General features: G+C 43.8%; 1 protein-coding gene across 4 annotated transcripts in view; it reads left to right on the forward strand.

Annotated features, from left to right (window-relative positions):
- CHD7 (chromodomain helicase DNA binding protein 7) overlaps positions 1 to 26,456 on the forward strand; it is a 552,230-nt gene that overhangs the window by 379,616 nt on the left and 146,158 nt on the right. For all 4 annotated transcript variants that reach the window (XM_069220233.1, XM_069220235.1, XM_069220234.1 and 1 more), the window contains 3 exons: positions 3,843 to 3,908; positions 24,319 to 24,371; positions 25,748 to 25,862. In XM_069220233.1, the coding sequence (XP_069076334.1) occupies positions 3,843 to 3,908; positions 24,319 to 24,371; positions 25,748 to 25,862 (234 nt within the window). The remainder of the gene's footprint in view (positions 1 to 3,842; positions 3,909 to 24,318; positions 24,372 to 25,747; positions 25,863 to 26,456) is intronic.

Below are 26,456 nucleotides of genomic sequence, written 5' to 3' on the forward strand. Positions count from 1 at the left end.
AACACCATCACACAGACCTGTCGGAAGGGGAAATTTCCTGATGGGGAACACAAATGCAAGTTTTCAGGGAACAAGCCAGTCAACGGGATCCCAGCATGGATAGCAGAGCAGGCATCCATTTCATGGGAGAGGCAGAGGAAGGGACAGCCCCACAGGGGAGGATCAACCCCCACTCACAAGTGACTCCACACTAATAAGCCTCTCAGGGGTACCATCAAGCCCTGCACAGGTACTATCACCGAGAGGCAAAAAGCATAAGCACCCCATCAAACATTATTCATACCTACATGCAACACCAATAGGGGGTGGATTAAGAATTTTTCTTCAGGGGTGGAGGAACATGGCTTCAGACAAGTGGATTCTAAATGTAATACTATACAGATATTGCATAGAATTCGTAAACATTTAATCAGTAAAGATACCAAGGAGATAAATACACACCAAGGAGGAAACAGCACAGCGCCTCGAAGTGGAATAATTACTTTTTAAAAACGCCAGAGAAAGGGTACCAAGACAGGAAATCAACAAGGCGAACTATTTAACATACTTTTTTTATTCACTTTGTCCAGTTTTAGACTTAAGGTTCATAAACAAGTTAATAAAAACTTTTTTTTAAAAATCAAGGTGACGACACTGCAAGATATATACTATATACTATAGGGATTCATGGCAAGTATAGACTTAAAAGATGTTTACTTGCACGTTCCCATCAGTGAATGCCATAAAGGATTTCTATGCATTGAGGTGAACAAGCTTCACTATCAGTTCAAAGTACTGGCTTTGGGAATAGAATCTACTTCAAGGGTGTTCACAAAGTGCTTGGCAGCAGTGCATCTCAGAAGAAAGGGTATTCATGTATACCCTTACCTAAACGATTGGCTGGTGAGAGCAGATTCTTAAACGAAAAATGCAAAGATCACGTAAAAAAGGTAATAAAAACACTAATCACTTTGGAATTCTCGATAAACATAGAGAAATCATCCCCACAGCCAGAACAGTAAAAGATTGTAGTGGGAGCAAGATACATTCCTTTCAAGGAAAAGTATTTCCAAATGAGAAGAGAACTCAGTCACTGATGGCAAAGACTCACCAGTACCAGAAGGGACAAGCTCTGACAATGAGGACAGTGGGGAAGATGACCTCATTAATTCCCCTAATATCATATGTGAGACTACATGAGACCATTAGAGGAATGGCTTCAAACTCAATGGTCACAAGTGACGGGGAGTTGGGAAGATCTAGTGGTTGTCACGCGAAGAGTAGAAACGGAGATAAAATGGTGTAACAGAGCAAAAATAATGCAGGAAAGGACATTTCAACAACCAACTCCTTCAGTAACTGTAACAGATGCCTTGCATATGGGATGGGGAGCCCACATGAACTCATTCAAGGTCGGAGGACTTCTGAAGGAGGGGGAGGCTGAAAACAGTGTTCCTAGCCTTAAAATATTTTTAGAAGCAGTTATCAGGGCAATCTTTGCTAATACTAACAGACAACACTACAACAATATTTCACATCAACAAGCAAGGGGAAACACAATCCCCACATATATCTAGCTCAGGAACTGTGGAATTGGGCCATTCAAAGGAAAATATTATTAACCGCAATACATCTGCAGGGGAAGGACATTTCGGAGGCAGACAAACACTGCAGACAAGTGTCCTACTCACACAAATGGGAGTTCAATCACATAGTGCTCAAAATAATCTTGTAGAAATGGGGGGACGCCAAAAATCGACCTATTTGCAACCCAAGAGAATGCAAAATGGCAAAGCTTCGCATCAAGACCTCACCACCAGTCTCTGGGAAATGCACTGGCGATAAATTGGTCCGGGACCTTTGAGTACTCTTATCCTCCAATACCACTCTTGCACAGGGTGATAACCAAATGCAAGAGGAGCAGAATGATGCTGATATTCAATGCACCTCAATGGGCAAGGCAAACCTATTTTCCAGAACTAATCCATTTGGCAAGGGGACGTTTTCAAAGGGTACCAAATCAACAATATCTGTTTTCCATGGGCAGGGGAATAGTCCTACACCTGGAACCAGAAGGCCTGAGCTTAGCAACCTGGCTCCTGAAAGCACAGATTTCGACACCTAAAGTATCTGAAAAGATTATGACAGTAATTGGAGAAGCAAGACGACCAACAACGCAAAGATGTTGTTTTTTAAAATGTAAGCAATATTCCTTATGGTGTCTTAAAAGGGGCTTGCTAAGAACGAACACTAAGGAATCAACAGTATTAAGATACTTCAAACACCTAATGGATTGTAAGTTAACTTAGTTCTCTATGGGTTCATCTAGCGGCAATAATAGCTTACTCAAGGGGTACCTTAGGAAGATGTTTCTTCACTGCACCAGTAATAAAACACTTCTTAGAAGGGGCAAAAAGAATAGCACCCCCAAGTAAGGTACCTGCACCCAATCGGAAACTTAACCTGGTGTTAGCACAGTTGATGAACCCAGGATTTGAACTATTACACAGCATTTCAAATAAGATGCACACCTTACAGACTACTTTTTTGGTGACTATAACGTCACTTCGGAGAGGGAGCGAAATACAAGCTCTTGCAATACAAGAGCCATATGTGCAAATTTATAAAGACAGAATTGTTAGGAGGTCAGATCCACAGTTTCTGCAAAAGGTAGTTTCACTGTTCCATATGAATCAAACTATACAAATGCCAAGTTTTTTCCAAAACCCGAAGGATCAAGCAGAGAGAGCTTTGCATACTTTGGCCGGTAGAAGAGCGATAATGTACTATATAGAGAGAACAAAAGCATGTAGGAAAGCAGAGCAACTATTCATCTCATTTGCAGAAAACAGAACGGGAAAGCCAGTTACTAAGGGTACAGTGGCCAGATGGATTTCGGAGACAATACATATATGCCACACAATGGAAGGAGAAATATTGGCTACAAAACCTAAGGCACACTCCATAAGGAAGAAAGGAGCAACCCTCGCCTTTCCTGCAAACACACCATTACAAGAGATTTGTATGGCAGCTATGTGGGCGTCCACGCACACCTTTACAAAGCTTTACTGCATCGACGTCCAAATGAGCAAGGAAGCTCAGGTGGGTCAGAAGGTATTAAAACATTTATTCTCAAATTTAAGTCCATCTTCAACCCATCCTCCACTAGAAGACCAGACTGCTACGAAATCTATGCACAGCATGTGAATCCAGGAAAGGTTCATGCTGCAAAACAGTTTCTTACCTAAAGGTGTAGCTTTGCAGCTTGAAGAATTTTCTGGATTCTCCAGCGACCCACCCACCTCCACCTGGTAGATGGAAGAGAACACAAAAAAGGGACAGGAAAAAAAAAGAATCTGAAATGGGAGGAAGCAGGACAACATCACCAAATGGAGGTACCTTCAGTGCCCGCCACCAAACAAAAAAAAGGACTACAAAATACAGGAGAATTGGACCACTAGATGGTGGAATAATGCATAGCATGTGAATCCAGAAAATTCTTCAAGCTGCAAAACTACCTACAGGTAAGAAATTGTGATGTCAATAACTAGCATTTATCCCTCTGAACCATTTTAATGTGTTTTGGCTTATGGTTCAGGATAATGTGCGTTTGTATATGCGACTCCTGCCCAAAAACCTCAGTATAGCCACAAATGTTAGAGCAAAGAGGCATATTTTTTATATCTGAATTTCACCCTATCACTTGATCTTAATTTAAACATGATGATCTTTCTTTAACAAATAAATCTTTTTGCAGCTGTCAAGTGAAATGCTAAATTATATTGATATTTTAGGTACAATATGAATAGACAAAGTATAATTTCGTAATATTAATTTTGTCACTGGGAATATTAATGTTTTAGGAATCTATGGATACCGAAGGGCCTGTTGTTGAGAAAATCATGAGTTGTCGTTTGGTCAAAAAGCAGGTAATTGTGTTTTTTCCTTTTGAAAGCTAAATACAGTTTAATTGTCTAAAGTAGTAATTTTAGGAAAGCTCTATTTGATGTAGCCAAAGTGTTCTGCTAAATCTTAGTAACACTGGAGTAATGCAGACATGATATAACATATTGCTGAGTGTCAATATAAAATTATAAATCGGTCGAGGCAAAGGATGAAAAGGCATAAGAAGGTGTTTAGTGGAGTAGGGGGGTATCAAGTAATAAGAAAATGGGGGGGGGGGAAGCTAAGTGGTGGGATAGTAAGTCATCATGTACATAAAGGTGCATACTTATTTCAAAGAATAACAAAACCAGCAAGTTAGCCCATTGTTGTGGGTTTTTTTTTTAAAGTTTTTTTTATAGCAAATGCTAGAATGGAGGGATAAGTATGCCAAGCATTCTGAGGAGCAAAACCGAGCCCTGAGCATGTCCCTCATTTTAACATATACTGGGCTTCATAAATCAAAATTGTGTTTACATTTGTTGACCCGTTTCAATCACTCTATACAAAAGGGAGTAGTCCAGATTGAAAGTAGAGGAGGGATGCCTTGAGGAGTGACAAGTTCCCATTGCTTTTATAGACAATAAATTAGATGTTTTAAGAGATGAAAGATGCCTCGTCTTTTTGGTAAGTGTAATAATACATAAAGCTGCATCATAGAATAGCAGAAGCACTTTCGAGTCATGGTTTTGAATTCAGCCTAATCCTGCTAATCAATAAATGTATCACACTGGAAAAAGTAAACATGTGACAAAACATACTAAGGTGCTGCTGGTCTTCCTTTCATCTTTGACTATTTGTTGCAATGCATCTTGCATTTTCCAGTGGAAATACGGGTCGAATATATTGTGGATGGGCTGTCCCAGGGGAGCATTGTATCTGCAGTTGATTGTGCTCGTGCCCCTAGAGGCATTCGGCGACTAAATTTGTGTTAAATGTGATACTAGTGCACGAACATTTTTGCAGTATGTTACCCAATGAAGTTGAGAACAACTTCTGTACCTGGTATGGTATTTAATTATTCTTATTTTGTTTTCTAAAACAGTGTGCATTGTATAGAAATTCGTCCAAACGATTTACTAGGTTTTTCACCACCAAAAAAAACATTTCCATTATAGTTCGACTGGCAGAGGATGTGGCGCTATGGCCAGAGCTGCCGAATCTGTAATTAGGTTCGAGTCTGAGTCGGCTCAACTTCCTGTGATTCTGGGCAAACCACTTAATCTCAGCCTGCCAAAAAAAAAAAAAAAAAAACAAGTTAAACTTGTGTAATGTGACTGGTGCTCGTTCAAAGTGCTCCAGTACCTTCAGGTCGAATTCACGCTATATAAAACTTTTAAAAAAGGTGAACTAACACATGATTAAGGTTGTAGTTCTAAAGAACACATTGACTCAAAGAAGAGCGTCTTGGCACTGCTAGTAGCTTAGCAGTGGAGCCTAGCTCTAAAACCCATGTTCTCATTGTGCACACCCCTTTAGATAGCCCGCATTCATTATTAATAATATTTCTACAGTGTCTTGATAAGTTTCTGGTGTCTTCCTCTGTGGCTCATTTTCCTCTCAAATTCCCTTTGGCCTTCTGCAGACCATATAAAAAGGTTTTTGCTTACCATTTATACACTTTATAAACGTATAATTCTCAACTCGGATCCGCCCCTCCCCCAAAATATTTTGGAATTCGTTTGCTTTAAGTAACTGTTGTGAATGTAACTGTGAACTGCTCCTTTAAAATGTCCTAATGTAGAATTTCAGATCTGGGGTAGTTCTACTGCAGTAGCAAATTATGGGGGGACGGTCAGTATACTTATAGGAGCTGGGATAATAACGTCCTTATTAGTGTCATGTCGAAGGTGATGGGGTGCTGCTTCATTCACCATTCTTTGAGATAAACAGTAGCCTAACTTTTCCTGTTTGCCTGCACTCCTTCAGCCTGGCTGCTGTTGAAAGATCAGGTTAGCATCGGGGAGTTGCCTGATGAGTACAGGCCAATCACTGTGTGATATTTGTGATTCGAATTTGTTTTTAAATGAGAAGGTAGTTACTCATCCATATGAGTGGCAGCGTCGTTCCACAAGGTGAAAGACCTGCCAGTCAAATTGTATTTCACGGAGTCGCCAGGGAAATAAAGGGACAGAAGTTTGACACCTTCTCATGTCCCAAGAAAGCGTTTAGTAATGTTTCTCGCAGAGAACTACACTTGTACACAAGTTGTACACAAGAATTGATGCCAGGGTGGTAAGCTTGTATTTTCTAGACAAATACTTGTTTTCTATAGCAGTTTATTTTATGAAAATGGTTTTTTGATGCTCTGCTTGGTAGGTGAAGATCTTACACCTAATCCACCAACCTTCCAAGTCTTATCCAGCGTCCCGGGACGTTCTTGTAGCATTTTTCATACGTTGTGTCAGTTTAATTCTGATGTCCTTGATTTTATTTTCGTTATAGTACCTTCTATTCATACACAATGAACTTGAGACACGTGTTTTGTGACAAATTACTGGCATGTTGCCCCTTCTCAATTTTCTTATGCTTATTTTAGAATTTTCTAAACCAAAAAAAAATGATAACTCTGAACAAGGGATTCTCTGTTTGGAAATAAGGGTCCTGGGCCAGGGTCAAACAGCCAGCATACAAAAATTACATCACCCTAGGCTACCCTAAACCATGTGTTGGTGATCATTTCAGGTCTACATTAGTAAGAAATATATAGCAAAATTAGAGTAAGTTGGATAATAACAACTTTTTATTATGATTTCAATAGCTACTAATTATTTATTCAATCGGTGCAAATATGACCTACATGAATCCAGTCTAATCCTTTTAAATATACATTCAATATCCATATTTTCACATTCTTACTATTCTAAAGATGCACATAAACATGTAATGTAAAAAACAAAGCACTCCATATATCATCTAACTGCCCTCCATATGTACACTCAAATCATATTTATACCCTCATCACCACATACTTTAAAAACCTTTATCATATGTCCATACACAATCTACTTCAAACTCTGACTTGTTTGACCCTGGCCCAGGGCCGAAAAAAAATGATAATTTATTGTGCATGTTAGTCTACTCGCCTTTTCGTACTGATGTTTCAATTGTTTTGATTGTCAATGCATTGTAAATTCGATGGCATAATACTATCCTAATGCAAAGTTAGAATTGTGCTGACCCTAAAAGCACATGATTAGTCACTTAGACTGTTTTATGTGTAACATTTTAGCAATTAGTTATAGAAAACTAATATTTTTCTGTCATAGTAGTTGTGAGCTTCTTAATGGAAAATGTGTAAATTTTACATTTCGTGATTTACCAGCCTCGTTAGTCCAAACACGCTGGTGAGCTAAGTTATCCACTTAATCAACGTTTAAACCTTGCTGAAATGTATAAGATTAGCTTTTCTTAACCCTTGCACGTGTTGCTAATGTCTTGGTCAATCTATGCATGGTAGATAGTAGCTTGACTCTTGGAATAAGACTTAAATGTAAGGCATTTTAATATATTTCTATTTTATAGGATGCCCCTTAACTCTGTGTGCCCAGAGAATAGAATACTGCCCAAGTCTTCTACTCAAGGATAGGGAGGGAGAGCTTGTTTAGGACGTATCTAACTCAAGCAGTCTAGTTTGTAACAAGAATGATCATGCCACTGATAATGGTCCATCTGCTCCCCCACCCTAATCCCAGGGGGAGCCTTAGTTTGCTGGTTATAAATCTTCCTCTGGCTTTGTGTCCTTATGTAGTAGTACTAACCGGAGTACCACATCTGAGAGAAGGCCAGAGTGAATCATATGACGCCCTTTGTAATAAAATTCTGGGGTGATTAGTGTGGTTTAGAGGTTTCCCCCTTGCACAATCTAACAACTTGCTGTATGTAAGAAGAGCGTCATGGATTGGCCCAGGGAGGGTGGACCAGAGAAGGTGACTGCCATCATTAATTTTAGATCTCCTTCTTTGGCCCAACATCTTCTATTTGGCAGCACTAATTGGCTATCAGTAGGGACCTCTATAGGTACCTTTTCCTCTAGACTACCTTAATCGCTCCTATGCTGGCCAGAATACTAATTCTTATTGTCACACACAAAGGTAGCACATAGAGCCTGTGCGTATCATGTGTTCCGCCCCAACCAGGGGAGGTATAATGACCACTTTTTAATACCAACATATAATCGTTCTGATAGTCAGGCATTGGTTGATTGACTGTGAGATGAAGGGCAGTGCAAACGTCTAGGCTCCAAGGATGTGGGGATCGAAGCGAGTGGCTGTGCTTTTTCCAGTGTTGAGTGGATCCAGTAGGACCTCTGCTCCCTATATTGTTAAGCGGGGAGATGGTGGCAACATTGCAAGAGTGAGAGTGGGACCCCTATGGGTGAGCCAGCAAATGTGAACAGTGTCATAGTAGAGGGAATGAATACCTCACAACATATTTCACAGGGGCCTTAAGCCACCTTGTATTTAGTGTGGGTTTTAACATAAGCCAAGATGGAACAACAATTAAGGGGGGCTTAAATGTTAATGACACTACAACTTACAATGTAGGTACTGTGAGGATCTCACCCCCATGAAAAATCAATTGATCGGTGCAGTGGGTAGGGCTAGTGGTGTATTTTTGGAATGCTGGACTAAGCTTATTTAATCGAATGTTGCAGGCCTGGCTTCCGAACAAGTCTGCCCAGAGTGGTGTGAGTTCATTGACAAGTTTGTCCTTGGTTTATTTCAAGAAACATGGTCCTACAACCTGTCCATTTAGCAGGCTATGTTAACTTCTCAAAGTAAGCCGTAACACCAGGGAGGGGAAGGCCCTCGGGGGTCTTAACACTTGGATAAGAACAACAGTGTAGATGAGTTAAGAGAGGTACAGATGGAGGATTCTCCAGACATTGTGTTTTTTGTTTAATAGATCCCCAGGGCAAAATATATTATTTTTACAATGTTTATTGCAAGTCTATGTGTAGTAAGGAGCCAGTGGTTCTTGAACATCTAAATGTACACTTAGCCTCACTGCCTACTAAAGCTAGGAAAACAGTGGGGGGAGATTTTAACTGCTATTTTCAACCGTTACATTTAGAGTTTGTCTTTAATGACAGATGAGGACGTCCTATGGCGAGTCTCAGCCCTTTAGGTTTCCCTCCCCCCCTCAACCCTCCTCCCAAAATAATGAAATGGACACCTACCGCAGTTCAGATTGATGCACTTATTTTAAATCAAGGCCTTCAAGCCTGTAACAGCAGAACCAGGTCTGATAAGGCGGGATTATATACTTTTAAACACATTATTGTCACTAGCCTCATTGATTGTTTTGCTGGACATTGTTATGGCTCTACAGTCATACGACAGGATAGTGATTTTACAGTGCTCTGGCACTTAAGTTTAGCTCAAGTATTGAAGGCCATTTAGAAGTTTGAGTGACCAGCTAGACATTGAATTAAATGGAGCATTATGGCAAACTCACTCGAGACTATTAGCCCGATCTGTGGTTTGGTGTTTGATAGTATGGAGGGGATGGTGTCTTCCATGGCAGGGGATCTTGATGGACAGTTGAGGCAAATTACAGAGATCCATAACGCTATGTTTGAAAAAATTAGAATCCTTTTCTGGGTTGAGGCTGGGCAAAAGGTTAAAAGTAAGTGTACAACGACCTAGTATAACAAACCTTGTAGCAAAGCCAAGACCAGACTGGTTGCAGTATAAAATTTAAAGATAGAGCATTAATACAAGCTGGTTCTTTACATAGCCAAAAACGACTGGCAGAGTTAAAGGTGGGAGAGCCTGTTAGTAGCCACCAAGCAGAAAGACCATCATGCCTTTTGGAATTTGGTATCTTTTGGAGGCAGGAAAAGGCTTCGCTCAATTATAACTAATATTCCAGCCAGTGGTCGGGTAGCCCATTTTTCAAATGTACATGTGCAACAGAAAGTATTGACTGTTGCTACTAGTGATACGGACAGACAGAGGTCTGGGACAATCATTGATTACAAGGGAGGTTGGAGCATGTATAGAGGACATCCAGATTGACATCTTTGTTCCTGGGCCAGACTTTTCTGGTTATGAAATGTCAGCCAAGGAGATTATTTTTAGCCAGTAAGGGCATTGTCTCTAATAAAGCGCTGGGGACTTATTTAAGAATTAAATTGATAATTGGAGTTACATTTTTTCAAACCTGTTTACTGCCCTACTGAAAGGGGCACCACTGCCCCCGACATGGGCTGGGACAGAAATCATTCCTGTTCATAAAAAGGGTTCCCATGAAAAAACAGACAAATCTAGATCTATTAGTCTTCTTGAAAGCTCAGAAAAGCTTTTTTACAGAGTTATACTTGGTAGACTGCAGAAATGGCTGGTGGAAAAGGCCACTCTGTCCGCGTTGTAGGTGGACTTTCGGGAAGCCACAAGTACACGATTGATCAGGTTTTCCGGCTCCAGATGTTGTATTGAAAAGTGGTCACCCTGGGGGACAGTTGCCTGTATGTTTGTGGACCACCATTCCACTTTCAATTTAGTACCCAGGTGTAGGAAGTTGGCTCTGTATGTGCTATTTCAAAGTAAGGAATAGCATGCACAGAGTCCAAGGGTTCCCCTTAGAGGTAAAATAGTGGTAAAAAGAGATAATACTAATGCTCTATTTTGTGGTAGTGTGGTCGAGCAGTAGGCTTATCCAAGGAGTAGTGTTAAGCATTTGTTGTACATACACATAGACAATAAATGAGGTACACACACTCAGAGACAAATCCAGCCAATAGGTTTTGTTATAGAAAAATATATTTTCTTAGTTTATTTTAAGAACCACAGGTTCAAATTTAACATGTAATATCTTGTTTGAAAGGTATTGCAGGTAAGTACATTAGGAACTTTGAATCATTTCAATTGCATGTATACTTTTCAAGTTATTCACAAATAGCTACTTTAAAAGTGGACACTTAGTGCAATTTTCACAGTTCCTGGGGGAGGTAAGTTTTTGTTAGTTTTACCAGGTAAGTAAGACACTTACAGGGTTCAGTTCTTGGTCCAAGGTAGCCCACCGTTGGGGGTTCAGAGCAACCCCAAAGTTATCACACCAGCAGCTCAGGGCCGGTCAGGTGCAGAGTTCAAAGTGGTGCCCAAAACGCATAGGCTAGAATGGAGAGAAGGGGGTGCCCCGGTTCCGGTCTGCTTGCAGGTAAGTACCCGCGTCTTCGGAGGGCAGACCAGGGGGGTTTTGTAGGGCACCGGGGGGGACACAAGCCCACACAGAAATTTCACCCTCAGCAGCGCGGGGGCGGCCGGGTGCAGTGTAGAAACAAGCGTCGGGTTCGCAATGTTAGTCAATGAGAGATCAAGGGATCTCTTTAGCGCTGCAGGCAGGCAAGGGGGGCTTCCTCGGGGAAACCTCCACTTGGACAAGGGAGAGGGACTTCTGGGGGTCACTTCTGCAGTGAAAGTCCGGTCCTTCAGGTCCTGGGGGCTGCGGGTGCAGGGTCTTTTCCAGGCGTCGGGACTTAGGTTTCAGAGAGTCGCGGTCAGGGGTAGCCTCGGGATTCCCTCTGCAGGCGGCGCTGTGGGGGCACAGGGGGGACAGGTTTTGGTACTCACAGTCGTAGAGTAGTCCGGGGGTCCTCCCTGAGGTGTTGGTTCTCCACCAGCCGAGTCGGGGTCGCCGGGTGCAGTGTTGCAAGTCTCACGCTTCTTGCGGGGAGATTGCAGGGTTCTTTAAAGCTGCTCCTTTGGATAAAGTTGCAGTCTTTTTGGAGCAGGTCCGCTGTCCTCGGGAGTTTCTTGTCGTCGTCGAAGCAGGGCAGTCCTCAGAGGATTCAGAGGTCGCTGGTCCCTTTGGAAGGCGTCGCTGGAGCAGAGTTCCTTGGAAGGCAGGAGACAGGCCGGTGAGTTTCTGGAGCCAAGGCAGTTGTTGTCTTCTGGTCTTCCTCTGCAGGGGTTTCAGCTAGGCAGTCCTTCTTGTTGTTGTTGCAGGAATCTAATTTTCTAGGGTTCAGGGTAGCCCTTAAATACTAAATTTAAGGGCGTGTTTAGGTCTGGGGGGTTAGTAGCCAATGGCTACTAGCCCTGAGGGTGGGTACACCCTCTTTGTGCCTCCTCCCAAGGGGAGGGGGTCACAATCCTAACCCTATTGGGGGAATCCTCCATCTGCAAGATGGAGGATTTCTAAAAGTTAGAGTCACCTCAGCTCAGGACACCTTAGGGGCTGTCCTGACTGGCCAGTGACTCCTCCTTGTTGCTTTCTTTGTTCCCTCCAGCCTTGCTGCCAAAAGTGGGGGCCGTGGCCGGAGGGGGCGGGCAACTCCACTAAGCTGGAGTGCCCTGCTGGGCTGTGACAAAGGGGTGAGCCTTTGAGGCTCACCGCCAGGTGTCACAGCTCCTGCCTGGGGGAGGTGTTAGCATCTCCACCCAGTGCAGGCTTTGTTACTGGCCTCAGAGTGACAAAGGCACTCTCCCCATGGGGCCAGCAACATGTCTCTAGTGTGGCAGGCTGCTGGAACTAGTCAGCCTACACAGACAGTCGGTTAAGTTTCAGGGGGCACCTCTAAGGTGCCCTCTGGGGTGTATTTTGCAATAAAATGTACACTGGCATCAGTGTGCATTTATTGTGCTGAGAAGTTTGATACCAAACTTCCCAGTTTTCAGTGTAGCCATTATGGTGCTGTGGAGTTCGTGTTTGACAGACTCCCAGACCATATACTCTTATGGCTACCCTGCACTTACAATGTCTAAGGTTTTGTTTAGACACTGTAGGGGTACCATGCTCATGCACTGGTACCCTCACCTATGGTATAGTGCACCCTGCCTTAGGGCTGTAAGGCCTGCTAGAGGGGTGTCTTACCTATACTGCATAGGCAGTGAGAGGCTGGCATGGCACCCTGAGGGGAGTGCCATGTCGACTTACTCGTTTTGTCCTCACTAGCACACACAAGCTGGCAAGCAGTGTGTCTGTGCTGAGTGAGAGGTCTCCAGGGTGGCATAAGACATGCTGCAGCCCTTAGAGACCTTCCTTGGCATCAGGGCCCTTGGTACTAGAAGTACCAGTTACAAGGGACTTATCTGGATGCCAGGGTCTGCCAATTGTGGATACAAAAGTACAGGTTAGGGAAAGAACACTGGTGCTGGGGCCTGGTTAGCAGGCCTCAGCACACTTTCAATTGTAAACATAGCATCAGCAAAGGCAAAAAGTCAGGGGGCAACCATGCCAAGGAGGCATTTCCTTACACAACCCCCCCCCCCCCCCCCCCAAACGAAAGAGGATGAGACTAACCTTTCCCAAGGGAGTCTTCATTTTCTAAGTGGAAGAACCTGGAAAGGCCATCTGCATTGGCATGGGCAGTCCCAGGTCTGTGTTCCACTATAAAGTCCATTCCCTGTAGGGAGATGGACCACCTCAACAGTTTAGGATTTTCACCTTTCATTTGCATCAGCCATTTGAGAGGTCTGTGGTCAGTTTGAACTAGGAAGTGAGTCCCAAAGAGGTATGGTCTCAGCTTCTTCAGGGACCAAACCACAGCAAAGGCCTCCCTCTCAATGGCACTCCAACGCTGCTCCCTGGGGAGTAACCTCCTGCTAATGAAAGCAACAGGCTGGTCAAGGCCATCATCATTTGTTTGGGACAAAACTGCCCCTATCCCATGTTCAGAGGCATCTGTCTGCACAATGAACTGCTTAGAATAATCTGGAGCTTTTAGAACTGGTGCTGAGCACATTGCTTGTTTCAGGGTGTCAAAGGCCTGTTGGCATTCCACAGTCCAGTTCACTTTCTTGGGCATTTTCTTGGAGGTGAGTTCAGTGAGGGCTGTCACAATGGATCCATATCCCTTCACAAACCTCCTGTAATACCCAGTCAAGCCAAGGAATGCCCTGACTTGAGTCTGGGTTTTTGGAGCTACCCAGTCCAGAATAGTCTGGATCTTGGGTTGGAGTGGCTGAACTTGGCCTCCACCTACAAGGTGTCCCAAGTAAACCACAGTTCCCTGCCCTATCTGGCATTTGGATGCCTTGATAGAGAGGCCTGCAGATTGCAGAGCCTTCAAAACCTTCTTCAGGTGGACCAGGTGATCCTGCCAGGTGGAGCTAAAGACAGCAATATCATCAAGATAAGCTGTGCTAAAGGACTCCAAGCCAGCAAGGACTTGATTCACCAACCTTTGGAAGGTGGCAGGGGCATTCTTTAAACCAAAGGGCATAACAGTAAACTGATAATGCCCATCAGGTGTGGAGAATGCTGTTTTCTCTTTTGCTCCAGGTGCCATTTTTATTTGCCAGTACCCTGCTGTCAAGTCAAAGGTACTTAAGAATTTGGCAGCACCTAATTTATCTATGAGCTCATCAGCTCTAGGAATTGGATGAGCATCTGTCTTGGTGACAGAATTGAGCCCTCTGTAGTCCACACAAAACCTCATCTCTTTCTTTCCATCTTTGGTGTGAGGTTTGGGGACTAAGACCACTGGGCTAGCCCAGGGGCTGTCAAGAGCGCTCAATTACTCCCAATTCCAGCATCTTGTGGACTTCCACCTTGATGCTTTCCTTAACATGGTCAGACTGTCTAAAGATTTTGTTTTTGACAGGCATGCTGTCTCCTGTGTCCACATCATGGGTACACAGGTGTGTCTGACCAGGGGTTAAGGAGAAGAGTTCAGGAAACTGTTGTAGGACTCTCCTACAATCAGCTTGCTGTTGGCCAGAGAGGGTGTCTGAGTAGATCACTCCATCTACTGAGCCATCTTTTGGGTCTGATGACAGAAGATCAGGGAGAGGTTCACTCTCTGCCTCCTGATCCTCATCTGTTACCATCAACAGATTCACATCAGCCCTGTCATGGAAGAGCTTAAGGCGGTTCACATGGATCACCCTCTTGGGGCTCCTGCTTGTGCCCAGGTCCACCAGGTAGGTGACCTGACTCTTCCTTTCTAGCACTGGGTAAGGGCCACTCCATTTGTCCTGGAGTGCCCTGGGAGCCACAGGCTCCAGAACCCAGACTTTCTGCCCTGGTTGGAACTCAACCAGTGCAGCCTTTTGGTCATACCAAAACTTCTGGAGCTGTTGGCTGGCCTCAAGGTTTTTGGTTGCCTTTTCCATGTACTCTGCCATTCTAGAGCGAAGGCCAAGTACATAGTCCACTATGTCTTGTTTAGGCTCATGAAGAGGTCTCTCCCAGCCTTCTTTAACAAGAGCAAGTGGTCCCCTTACAGGGTGACCAAACAGAAGTTCAAAGGGTGAGAATCCTACTCCCTTCTGTGGCACCTCTGTAAGCAAAAAGCAGACATGGCAAGAGGACATCCCATCTCCTTTTGAGTTTTTCTGGGAGCCCCATGATCATGCCTTTTAATGTCTTGTTGAATCTCTCAACTAAGCCATTAGTTTGTGGATGGTATGGTGTAGTGAATTTGTAAGTCACTCCACACTCATTCCACATGTGTTTTAGGTATGCTGACATGAAGTTGGTACCTCTGTCAGACACCACCTCCTTAGGGAAACCCACTCTGGTAAAGATACCAATGAGGGCCTTGGCTACTGCAGGGGCAGTAGTCGACCTAAGGGGAATAGCTTCAGGATACCTAGTAGCATGATCCACTACTACTAGGATATACATATTTCCTGAGGCTGTGGGAGGTTCCAGTGGACCAACTATGTCCACACCCACTCTTTCAAAGGGGACCCCCACCACTGGAAGTGGAATGAGGGGGGCCTTTGGGTGCCCACCTGTCTTACCACTGGATTGACAGGTGGGGCAGGAGAGGCAAAACTCCTTAACCTTCTGGGACATATTGGGCCAGTAGAAGTGGTTGACTAACCTCTCCCACGTCTTGGTTTGTCCCAAATGCCCAGCAAGGGGAATATCATGGGCCAAGGTCAGAATAAACTCTCTGAACGACTGAGGCACTACCACTCTCCTAGTGGCACCAGGTTTGGGGTCTCTGGCCTCAGTGTACAGGAGTCCATCTTCCCAATAGACCCTATGTGTTCCATTTTTCTTGCCCTTGGACTCTTCAGCAGCTTGCTGCCTAAGGCCTTCAAGAGAGGGACAGGTTTCTTGTCCCTTACACAGCTCCTCCCTTGAGGGTCCCCCTGGGCCTAAGAGCTCAACCTGATAAGGTTCAAGCTCCAAAGGCTCAGTTCCCTCAGAGGTCAGAACTTCTTCCTGAGAAGAGAGGTTCTCTTTTTCTGACTGTGTTGCAGTTGGTTTCCCAACTGACTTTCCTTTTCTCTTGGTAGGCTGGGCCATTTTTCCAGACTCCAGCTCTACTTTTTCACCCTGTGCCTTGCATTGTGCTCTTGTTTTTACACACACCAGTTCAGGGATACCCAGCATGGCTGCATGGGTTTTTAGTTCTACCTCAGCCCATGCTGAGGACTCCAGGTCATTTCCAAGCAGACAGTCTACTGGGATGTTTGAGGAGACCACCACCTGTTTCAGGCCATTGACCCCTCCCCATTCTAAAGTTACCATTGCCATGGGATGTGCTTTAGTTTGATTGTCAGCATTGGTGACTGTATAAGTTTTTCCAGTCAGGTATTGGCCAGGGGAAACCAGTTTCTCTGTCACCATGGTGACACTGGCACCTGTATCCCTCAGGCCCTCTACACTTGTCCCATTAATAAAGAGCTGCTGCCTGTATTTTTGCATGTTAGGGGGCCAGGCAGCTAGTGTGGCTAAATCCACCCCACCCTCAGAGACTAGAGTAGCTTCAGTGTGGACCCTGATTTGCTCTGGGCACACTGTTGATCCCACTTGGAGACTAGCCATTCCAGTGTTACCTGGATTGGTGTTTGGAGTGGAACCTTTCTTGGGACAGGCCTCGTCTCCAGTTTGGTGTCCAGACTGACTACAGTTTCGACACCAGGCCTTTTTGGGATCAAAGTTTTTACCCTTGTACCCAGGATTGTTTTGTGAAGAGGCTCTGGGCCCACCCTCCTGTGCAGGTTTTTGGGGGCCTTTAGAAGACTCTTGACTATTTTTATTTTTGGCTGTCTCACCACCTTTCCCCTGGGGAGGTTTTGTGACCCCTTTCTTTTGGTCACCCCCTGTGGAAGTTTTGGACACCCTAGTCTTGACCCAATGGTCCGCCTTCTTTCCCAATTCTTGGGGAGAAATTGGTCCTAGGTCTACCAGATGCTGATGCAGTTTATCTTTGAAACAATTACTTAACAGGTGTTCTTTCACAAATAAATTGTACAGCCCATCATAATTACTTACACCACTGCCTTGAATCCAACCATCTAGTGTTTTTACTGAGTAGTCTACAAAGTCAACCTAGGTCTGGCTCGAGGATTTTTGAGCCCCCCTGAATCTAATCCTATACTCCTCAGTGGAGAATCCAAAGCCCTCAATCAGGGTACCCTTCATGAGGTCATAAGATTCTGCATCTTGTCCAGAGAGTGTGAGGAGTCTATCCCTACACTTTCCTGTGAACATTTCCCAAAGGAGAGCACCCCAGTGAGATTTGTTCACTTTTCTGGTTACACAAGCCCTCTCAAAAGCTGTGAACCATTTGGTGATGTCATCACCATCTTCATTTTTAGTTACAATCCCTTTAGGGATTTTCAACATGTCAGGAGAATCTCTGACCCTATTTATGTTGCTGCCACCATTGATGGGTCCTAGGCCCATCTCTTGTCTTTCCCTCTCTATGGCTAGGATCTGTCTTTCCAAAGCCAATCTTTTGGCCATCCTGGCTAACTGGATGTCCTCTTCACTGGAGTTATCCTCAGTGATTTCAGAGGTGTTGGTCTCTCCTGTGAGGGAACCAGCATCTCTGACTATTATTTTTGGAGTCAGGGTTTGAGAGACCCTGTTCTCCCTAGATAGGACTGGTAGGGAGGAATTTTCCTCCAAGTCACTATCCTCTTCCTCTGAGTTGCCACCCTCAGAGGGGTTGGCCTTTTCAAACTCTGCCAAAAGCTCCTGGAGCTGTATTTTGGTAGGTTTGGGGCCCATTGTTATTTTCTTTATTTTACAGAGTGACCTTAGCTCCCTCATCTTAAGATGGAGGTAAGGTGTGGTGTCGAGTTCCACCACAGTCACATCTGTGCTAGACATTTTGCTTCTAAAAGTTGGAATACTTTTTAAGAATCTACAACTGGTTCTAGAATCTAATTCAAACTTTTACAAACTTTTAAACTCTAAAAGAAATGCTAAACAGGATCTAACACAAGGCCCTAGCAGGTCTTTTAAGAATTTAGAAAACTTTTCAAATTGCAAAAATCAATTTCTAATGACAATTTTGGAATTTGTCGTGTGATCAGGTATTGGCTGAGTAGTCCAGCAAATGCAAAGTCTTGTACCCCACCGCTGATCCACCAATGTAGGAAGTTGGCTCTGTATGTGCTATTTCAAAGTAAGGAATAGCATGCACAGAGTCCAAGGGTTCCCCTTAGAGGTAAAATAGTGGTAAAAAGAGATAATACTAATGCTCTATTTTGTGGTAGTGTGGTCGAGCAGTAGGCTTATCCAAGGAGTAGTGTTAAGCATTTGTTGTACATACACATAGACAATAAATGAGGTACACACACTCGGAGACAAATCCAGCCAATAGGTTTTGTTATAGAAAAATATCTTTTCTTAGTTTATTTTAAGAACCACAGGTTCAAATTTAACATGTAATATTTTGTTTGAAAGGTATTGCAGGTAAGTACATTAGGAACTTTGAATCATTTCAATTGCATGTATACTTTTCAAGTTATTCACAAATAGCTACTTTAAAAGTGGACACAGTGCAATTTTCACAGTTCCTGGGGAGGTAAGTTTTTGTTAGTTTTACCAGGTAAGTAAGACACTTACAGGGTTCAGTTCTTGGTCCAAGGTAGCCCACCGTTGGGGGTTCAGAGCAACCCCAAAGTTATCACACCAGCAGCTCAGGGCCGGTCAGGTGCAGAGTTCAAAGTGGTGCCCAAAACGCATAGGCTAGAATGGAGAGAAGGGGGTGCCCCGGTTCCGGTCTGCTTGCAGGTAAGTACCCGCGTCTTCGGAGGGCAGACCAGGGGGGTTTTGTAGGGCACCGGGGGGGACACAAGCCCACACAGAAATTTCACCCTCAGCAGCGCGGGGGTGGCCGGGTGCAGTGTAGAAACAAGCGTCGGGTTCGCAATGTTAGTCAATGAGAGATCAAGGGATCTCTTTAGCGCTGCAGGCAGGCAAGGGGGACTTCCTCGGGGAAACCTCCACTTGGACAAGGGAGAGGGACTCCTGGGGGTCACTTCTGCAGTGAAAGTCCGGTCCTTCAGGTCCTGGGGGCTGCGGGTGCAGGGTCTTTTCCAGGCGTCGGGACTTAGGTTTCAGAGAGTCGCGGTCAGGGGTAGCCTCGGGATTCCCTCTGCAGGCGGCGCTGTGGGGGCTCAGGGGGGACAGGTTTTGGTACTCAGTCGTAGAGTAGTCCGGGGGTCCTCCCTGAGGTGTTGGTTCTCCACCAGCCGAGTCGGGGTCGCCGGGTGCAGTGTTGCAAGTCTCACGCTTCTTGCGGGGAGATTGCAGGGTTCTTTAAAGCTGCTCCTTTGGATAAAGTTGCAGTCTTTTTGGAGCAGGTCCGCTGTCCTCGGGAGTTTCTTGTCGTCGTCGAAGCAGGGCAGTCCTCAGAGGATTCAGAGGTCGCTGGTCCCTTTGGAAGGCGTCGCTGGAGCAGAGTTCCTTGGAAGGCAGGAGACAGGCCGGTGAGTTTCTGGAGCCAAGGCAGTTGTTGTCTTCTGGTCTTCCTCTGCAGGGGTTTCAGCTAGGCAGTCCTTCTTCTTGTTGTTGCAGGAATCTAATTTTCTAGGGTTCAGGGTAGCCCTTAAATACTAAATTTAAGGGCGTGTTTAGGTCTGGGGGGTTAGTAGCCAATGGCTACTAGCCCTGAGGGTGGGTACACCCTCTTTGTGCCTCCTCCCAAGGGGAGGGGGTCACAATCCTAACCCTATTGGGGGAATCCTCCATCTGCAAGATGGAGGATTTCTAAAAGTCAGAGTCACCTCAGCTCAGGACACCTTAGGGGCTGTCCTGACTGGCCAGTGACTCCTCCTTGTTGCTTTCTTTGTTCCCTCCAGCCTTGCCGCCAAAAGTGGGGGCCGTGGCCGGAGGGGGCGGGCAACTCCACTAAGCTGGAGTGCCCTGCTGGGCTGTGACAAAGGGGTGAGCCTTTGAGGCTCACCGCCAGGTGTCACAGCTCCTGCCTGGGGGAGGTGTTAGCATCTCCACCCAGTGCAGGCTTTGTTACTGGCCTCAGAGTGACAAAGGCACTCTCCCCATGGGGCCAGCAACATGTCTCTAGTGTGGCAGGCTGCTGGAACTAGTCAGCCTACACAGACAGTCGGTTAAGTTTCAGGGGGCACCTCTAAGGTGCCCTCTGGGGTGTATTTTGCAATAAAATGTACACTGGCATCAGTGTGCATTTATTGTGCTGAGAAGTTTGATACCAAACTTCCCAGTTTTCAGTGTAGCCATTATGGTGCTGTGGAGTTCGTGTTTGACAGACTCCCAGACCATATACTCTTATGGCTACCCTGCACTTACAATGTCTAAGGTTTTGTTTAGGCACTGTAGGGGTACCATGCTCATGCACTGGTACCCTCACCTATGGTATAGTGCACCCTGCCTTAGGGCTGTAAGGCCTGCTAGAGGGGTGTCTTACCTATACTGCATAGGCAGTGAGAGGCTGGCATGGCACCCTGAGGGGAGTGCCATGTCGACTTACTCGTTTTGTCCTCACTAGCACACACAAGCTGGCAAGCAGTGTGTCTGTGCTGAGTGAGAGGTCTCCAGGGTGGCATAAGACATGCTGCAGCCCTTAGAGACCTTCCTTGGCATCAGGGCCCTTGGTACTAGAAGTACCAGTTAAAAGGGACTTATCTGGATGCCAGGGTCTGCCAATTGTGGATACAAAAGTACAGGTTAGGGAAAGAACACTGGTGCTGGGGCCTGGTTAGCAGGCCTCAGCACACTTTCAATTGTAAACATAGCATCAGCAAAGGCAAAAAGTCAGGGGGCAACCATGCCAAGGAGGCATTTCCTTACACCAGGTCTACCCTATGGCTGGTTCTGTGAGAAATGGTGGTACCTAGCTATCTACGAGATATTATTGTGAGGCTGAATAATACATTTGTGCAGGTCAGGTTTGGACAGGCCGGTGAATGGACAGGCTTGTTTTCTGTAAGTAGAGGGGCTATGCAGGGGTGAGTACTCGCCACCACGTTATTTTCACTTTTTTTTAATGGTCTCACTAACTTTTTAGAATAGTGATAATGACGCTAAAAAGTTGTGAACCTGAGGATCCCGCCCCTCATGTTCTCCAACGTCACCCTTCTTCTCTCTGTCCCCTATGGGCTTCCAAAAGCTCCTAGACTGCTTTGAAAAATTCAGCATAGAGCGAGCCTAGAAATCAACGTAGGTAAACCACGTTTGGTACTGAACCAGGGACACTTGTCTAGGGCTAACCTGACACTAGCAGGGATTCCTCTTGAGAGAGCGCATACCTTCCCCTATCTGGGTATTACTCTAACTGAACATTTAGGGCGGCAGAACCATATTGTTCAACATAGGTTAAAACTAGAGCAAGTGGTAGGAGGCATAATCAAGATGACACAAACTCCCCCTATCGACTTGTACAGCCGCTCCTGCAGGTGTGCCATCATCAAGCCCTGGGAACGGCCACGTATGGAGCAGAGCTGTGGCAGCATCTAGACGCATCTGCCCTAGATTTAGTGGAGAATGGATGTATGCCTTTATTGGTTAATGTCCCTATTAGTACTCCCTTACTGTCACCAGACTGGTACTTGGAGTGAGAGCTCTTTCGGGCAGGGCAATGTCCAATCCTTTACTGGAGGAGGATCTTGGCTACCCCCAGAACACCATTTATATTGTGAAGGTCTTCAAGAAATTCTTAGCCTTGTGGGTTCCCGAAACATACCCTGGATCAAGTGTGTGAAAGCCACTCTGGAGGAGATTGGGTTGGCAACTTTGTGCAGTACTTCGAGAGAGGCTGTCGTTAAAGAAGTCCAATATAAAACAAGCATTTGCAATGCAATAGGGTCTCGCGTTTGCTTGAGTTAGAGCTATTGGCATTGTAAATTAATAACTTGACTTTTCTTGCCACATAAATTGGTCAACCCTACCTCATACTTAAGTCTTTTCCTGCCATATGATTCCAGTTGCCCTGAATATAACTAAAGCACTTCCATTGACCTTTTTCCTCTATCTGCAGCAAAAAATGAAAATGTTGCCATTTAGCATCCTAATTTAAAACTTCTATGCTAATTTCAATAGAATACCACTTTCACTACCCCACCATAAGGCTTGCTGGCTGGCTAACAAAATACTGTCTCAAATATTGTAGTATGTTGATACTATTGTAATTCTTAGAACAGCCTCTAGAGGACACCACAATGAAAATAGCATTTATAAGAAACATGGTCATGTAACTATATAGTTAGCCCCCAGATGGCATAATCACACAAAAACAAAATTACATTAAACAATGCAGTGTGACCATACATTCAGACCCTAGAGAGAATAGTGCATTACACATTTTCAGGGTTAACAGGCCTTTAGCGATATTACAAACAAGGCCCTTAAAACACAAGCAATTCTAAATTGTAAAACAAATGTTCCAGCAATGAGAGAACTTAAAAAGACACTGAATGGTGGAAGGAGTTAATATTTTGGGGCTTCCCCTAATCTAGTGTCTGGATCCATAGATGACAGTGTGTCGCGCTGAACGTTTTGTAGGTGGTCCCATTGTCCTAGGACCACCAGAGGCTGAGATACAGGCAAAAATGTATTGTGAAAGGAATGCTACGCAAATCATTATGGGGCGAGTTTCCCAAGTGAAACGACTATTGTAGTATGGGCTCTCCTGCTATGCCGGTAGAGCCCTTTCACTTTGAGGATTTGTTTTTCATAAATTATTTACCAATTTCAAGTGTTTTAAGGGGAGAGCCACAAGTAATGACTCTGATTAGGTAACTGTGAACAGTGTGACCAGCGCTCCAATACCGCAGATAGAGTTCACTGTGGTTCCTGTTCGCGCATTGAGCGCCCTGGCTGCCATGCAGCAATAAGGGGAGAGACAAAAGAAAAAATAGTTTGCCCATGTGACAGGGGGCAGTCTGCAATAATAATCCACGTAACGGGGGCAGTCTGAAAGGCACAACAAAAAACTGCCTCAAGGCCGGACAAACATTAAGAATTTACCAAAGACATGAAGTGATTTTTGAAAGGCAAGCCCAAAAATGAATGAAAGCGATGGGCAGGGTAAAAAGCCCTCCATACGTACAACAGGGCAAAGCAATTGCACATTCGACCTAAACAGCCTAATGGCAGTATAGAAACTCTTATACATTCTCCGGCAAGCAGAGTTGCATTGATTGATGCTTTTCTCTCAGCCAAGGATTTCTACCTTGGAGAAGATTTCTTGGATGAGATACAGCCCCCTTTATCTAGGCGCTTATTTCTACTATTCCGCTACTGAGCTATAAGGTCAGGAGGTGGTGTTGGATATTCTCTTCCCGCTTTGTCGTAGCTGGGGTATCTAAGTGTACAAAGTTGCATTTAGGATTTTGAAAACCGATTTGAGCAAGCCATTGATTTATGCGCTCACTCGATTTAAAATAAATAAATAATTTGATGGCCATGTGGAGAGATGGGGCTAAGATATGTGCCTCCCATGAGAATAATGCCAATGCTGCTGTCCCGGTACGTGACATATGAGTGCCTTTTGCATATTTATGTACAACTTTTTTTTTTTTTTTTTTTATTTTTTTTTTATAGCTGTTTCAGGACTTGATTATCCTCTTATCTATTTCTATTACTGGCCTAATGTAATTTTAGCCCAGTAGTTTTTGCTGTGTAATAGACTAATTTTTAAAGGCTTTTTTAATCCGTGTGTTTATAGCTCGTGTTTTAATGTATTTATACAGTGTGTTTTGTGTGATTTCTTGTCTTCCTGTGCTTTTTATGGCTTATGAGCCGAAATAAAGGTTTTGAACCCGTATTCCTTCCATGACTGTGGATTTAGTTTTACATGTTCGTTTTTTTTTTTTTTTTACATTTTCTTTAACTATAAACATGTATAAATTCCATTTAAACTACCATTTCAAACACAGTAAAAACCCTCAATGTTAAATTGTCATGAGGCAGCCAAAAATAATACGTATGGCATTCTGGAGTGCGCTTACTAATTTGCTGCTGCCTGAGAAATTGGTGTACTTGGCGTCTACTTTAAAGCCGTGGGTCTGGTAAAAAGCCAGACTTGAGGTCGGGTTGTTATGAATGAAGCTGCACGTGGTTAAGGAGGGGTTAACATGATTCATGTCTTTTTGAGATATGGTAATCATAGCAAAATGGTGCAGGGAAGGCTGTTTTCTGTCTTCCAGTGTATTATATTAGCCCACCTTGCAAAAATAATGTGAAAACTTCAAACCTTTTAATGTGTTTTTATTGCAGATGGAGGCCGGAGAAGAGGAAGTAGAGGAGTTTTATGTAAAATACAAAAACTTGTAAGTAGTTTGGTAGTAAATTGCCACTTGCTCTTTCCGTTGTTTATCCTACCGCGAATCGCACATTCAATCAAATTGTAGGACAACACTTCACCCATCAGAAGCTTGTGTTTTTTTTATTTTTATTTTTTATTGTACATAACGATGAAATGTCGATAAAACATAACTTTCTAGGCGCTAAAGTATGTCAATACTTTTCTGAGATTTTAAGTTTACACCTCTCAATTAGAACTTAGATTAACTTTAAGTTTTGCCTTTTTCGCTTTTTGTGTCACACACTGAGTTCTTGTATGCATGCAAATGTGAACTACTTTTTGTTCACCCCTCACCCGCTCATTTACCGATCTTTTTTTGCCAATAAATCTGCATACATTTGTGAAGTGCACATCATTTATTATTTGTAATTGGTGGCGACACTTTAGAAAATATTTGTTTTGCTCTGCTTTTACAGTTTTAATAAACGAGGAAGGTAGAGCATGGATATTCTGTACTGTCTGTAAAATGACGAGAAAATACTTGCACCAAGATTTCTGCAATTTCTCTGTGTTTTGTGTATATGTGTAGCTGGACTATGTTGTAAATTAAATACACACTCTGGTGGGTGCACTTGGTACAAAAGGAAAAACTTTGCAGTGTTAAACGACTTGAAAAATCCTAAACTGCTTCAATAGAATTAGAAAATGTTTACCTGTACCAAGCAGGTAAGGTTTGTAACTCCCCTTCGTTTGATTACTTTTACCTTGACCTTTTCTTAAAATCTCAGCAGAAACATAATTTGTTACTCATTCTTATTAGTTCTCTTCTGATCTTTAGTAATGGGTGGCAGTGGATTCCAGTGACAAGTGCAGCAGTTGCCATTTTATCTTTACACTGTATTAACTCAATCATGTTTCCTTGTTGTCCTTATAGCACGCTCCTTTATAAACCATATGTCTTAAATGTGCAAGCAGGGCATAAGGTGCTGTATGTTAAATATTGTTCATTGATGCAGTCGTCTGATGGTCTCCTCAATTCATCTACATTTGCCCATGATGTTGACCTCCTGCTTCATGTGATGAGTTTGTAAATGAATGCATGACCTCCATTCTAGGATAAATATGGAGCTAGCTTCCTATAACTAGATTGACCCGAAACCTGTTGTAGTTGCTAATGTGTCCCTAGATGTAAGGTTACTTACAATTTGTCCATAACTTACACTATAGCAAATATACACTTGCTTGAATGTTTCTGTATATGTGTTTAATGTTAACTGCTTATGGTGCCCTAACAAGAGACTCATAAGCGGATGTCATTGTGGAGGCAAAGTCAGCACACAGGGCCAAAGCATTGTTTTGTTTGTTTCTTATGTATATGTGCTTTTTTCATTCCATGTTAAGCTCCTATCTTCATTGTCAATGGGCAACTGTGGAAGAGCTGGAAAAGGACAAACGAATTCATCAAAAGATCAAACGATTCAAGGCAAAACAGGGTCAGAACAAGTTCCTCTCAGAGGTATCTACTATTTCAAAACTGGTTTACTAATGATTTCGTGTTAATAAGCCATGTGATCTTTATGAAACATGAAAAAATATTGGCAGTATCCTAAGCTTTCATGCTTAAAATATTCTCCTGTAAAATTATACAGCTGTTCTTGTTAAAAAGCACATGTATTTTCTTAGCATATAAAACTTCACAAAATGTATGTTTGTTGAAACATATTCCCCCTCTTTCACTGTCCTGCAAGATGTTTTGTTTTGTTCTTCCTTCATTCACGTGTCCCTTTCGTTTTTGCGAGATCTACATTCTCCCGCAGGAGAAATGTATCCAGCTGTAAGTGAACTTTGGACGTATAAAATGCCATTTAATTCGTGCTACAGTGGTTAAACCATTAGGAATATAAAATTATGAGGAAGATATTAAGCATGAAATGAAGACCCCTATACAAGACTGATGGTGGCACATGTTGTTTGTATTTGTACTGGTAACATCAATTGTACAGTCAGTTTGGAGGAGAAGTTTGCATTTTGGCGACTCGAAATTGCTCACCTCACTCTGACCTAATTTTCCCGTAGTAATCCTCATCTCTTAGCACATAAGGGCTGGAAT

The sequence above is a fragment of the Pleurodeles waltl genome, chromosome 2_2 (genome assembly GCF_031143425.1).
Source record: "Pleurodeles waltl isolate 20211129_DDA chromosome 2_2, aPleWal1.hap1.20221129, whole genome shotgun sequence".
Classification (NCBI taxonomy): Eukaryota; Metazoa; Chordata; class Amphibia; order Caudata; family Salamandridae; genus Pleurodeles; species Pleurodeles waltl.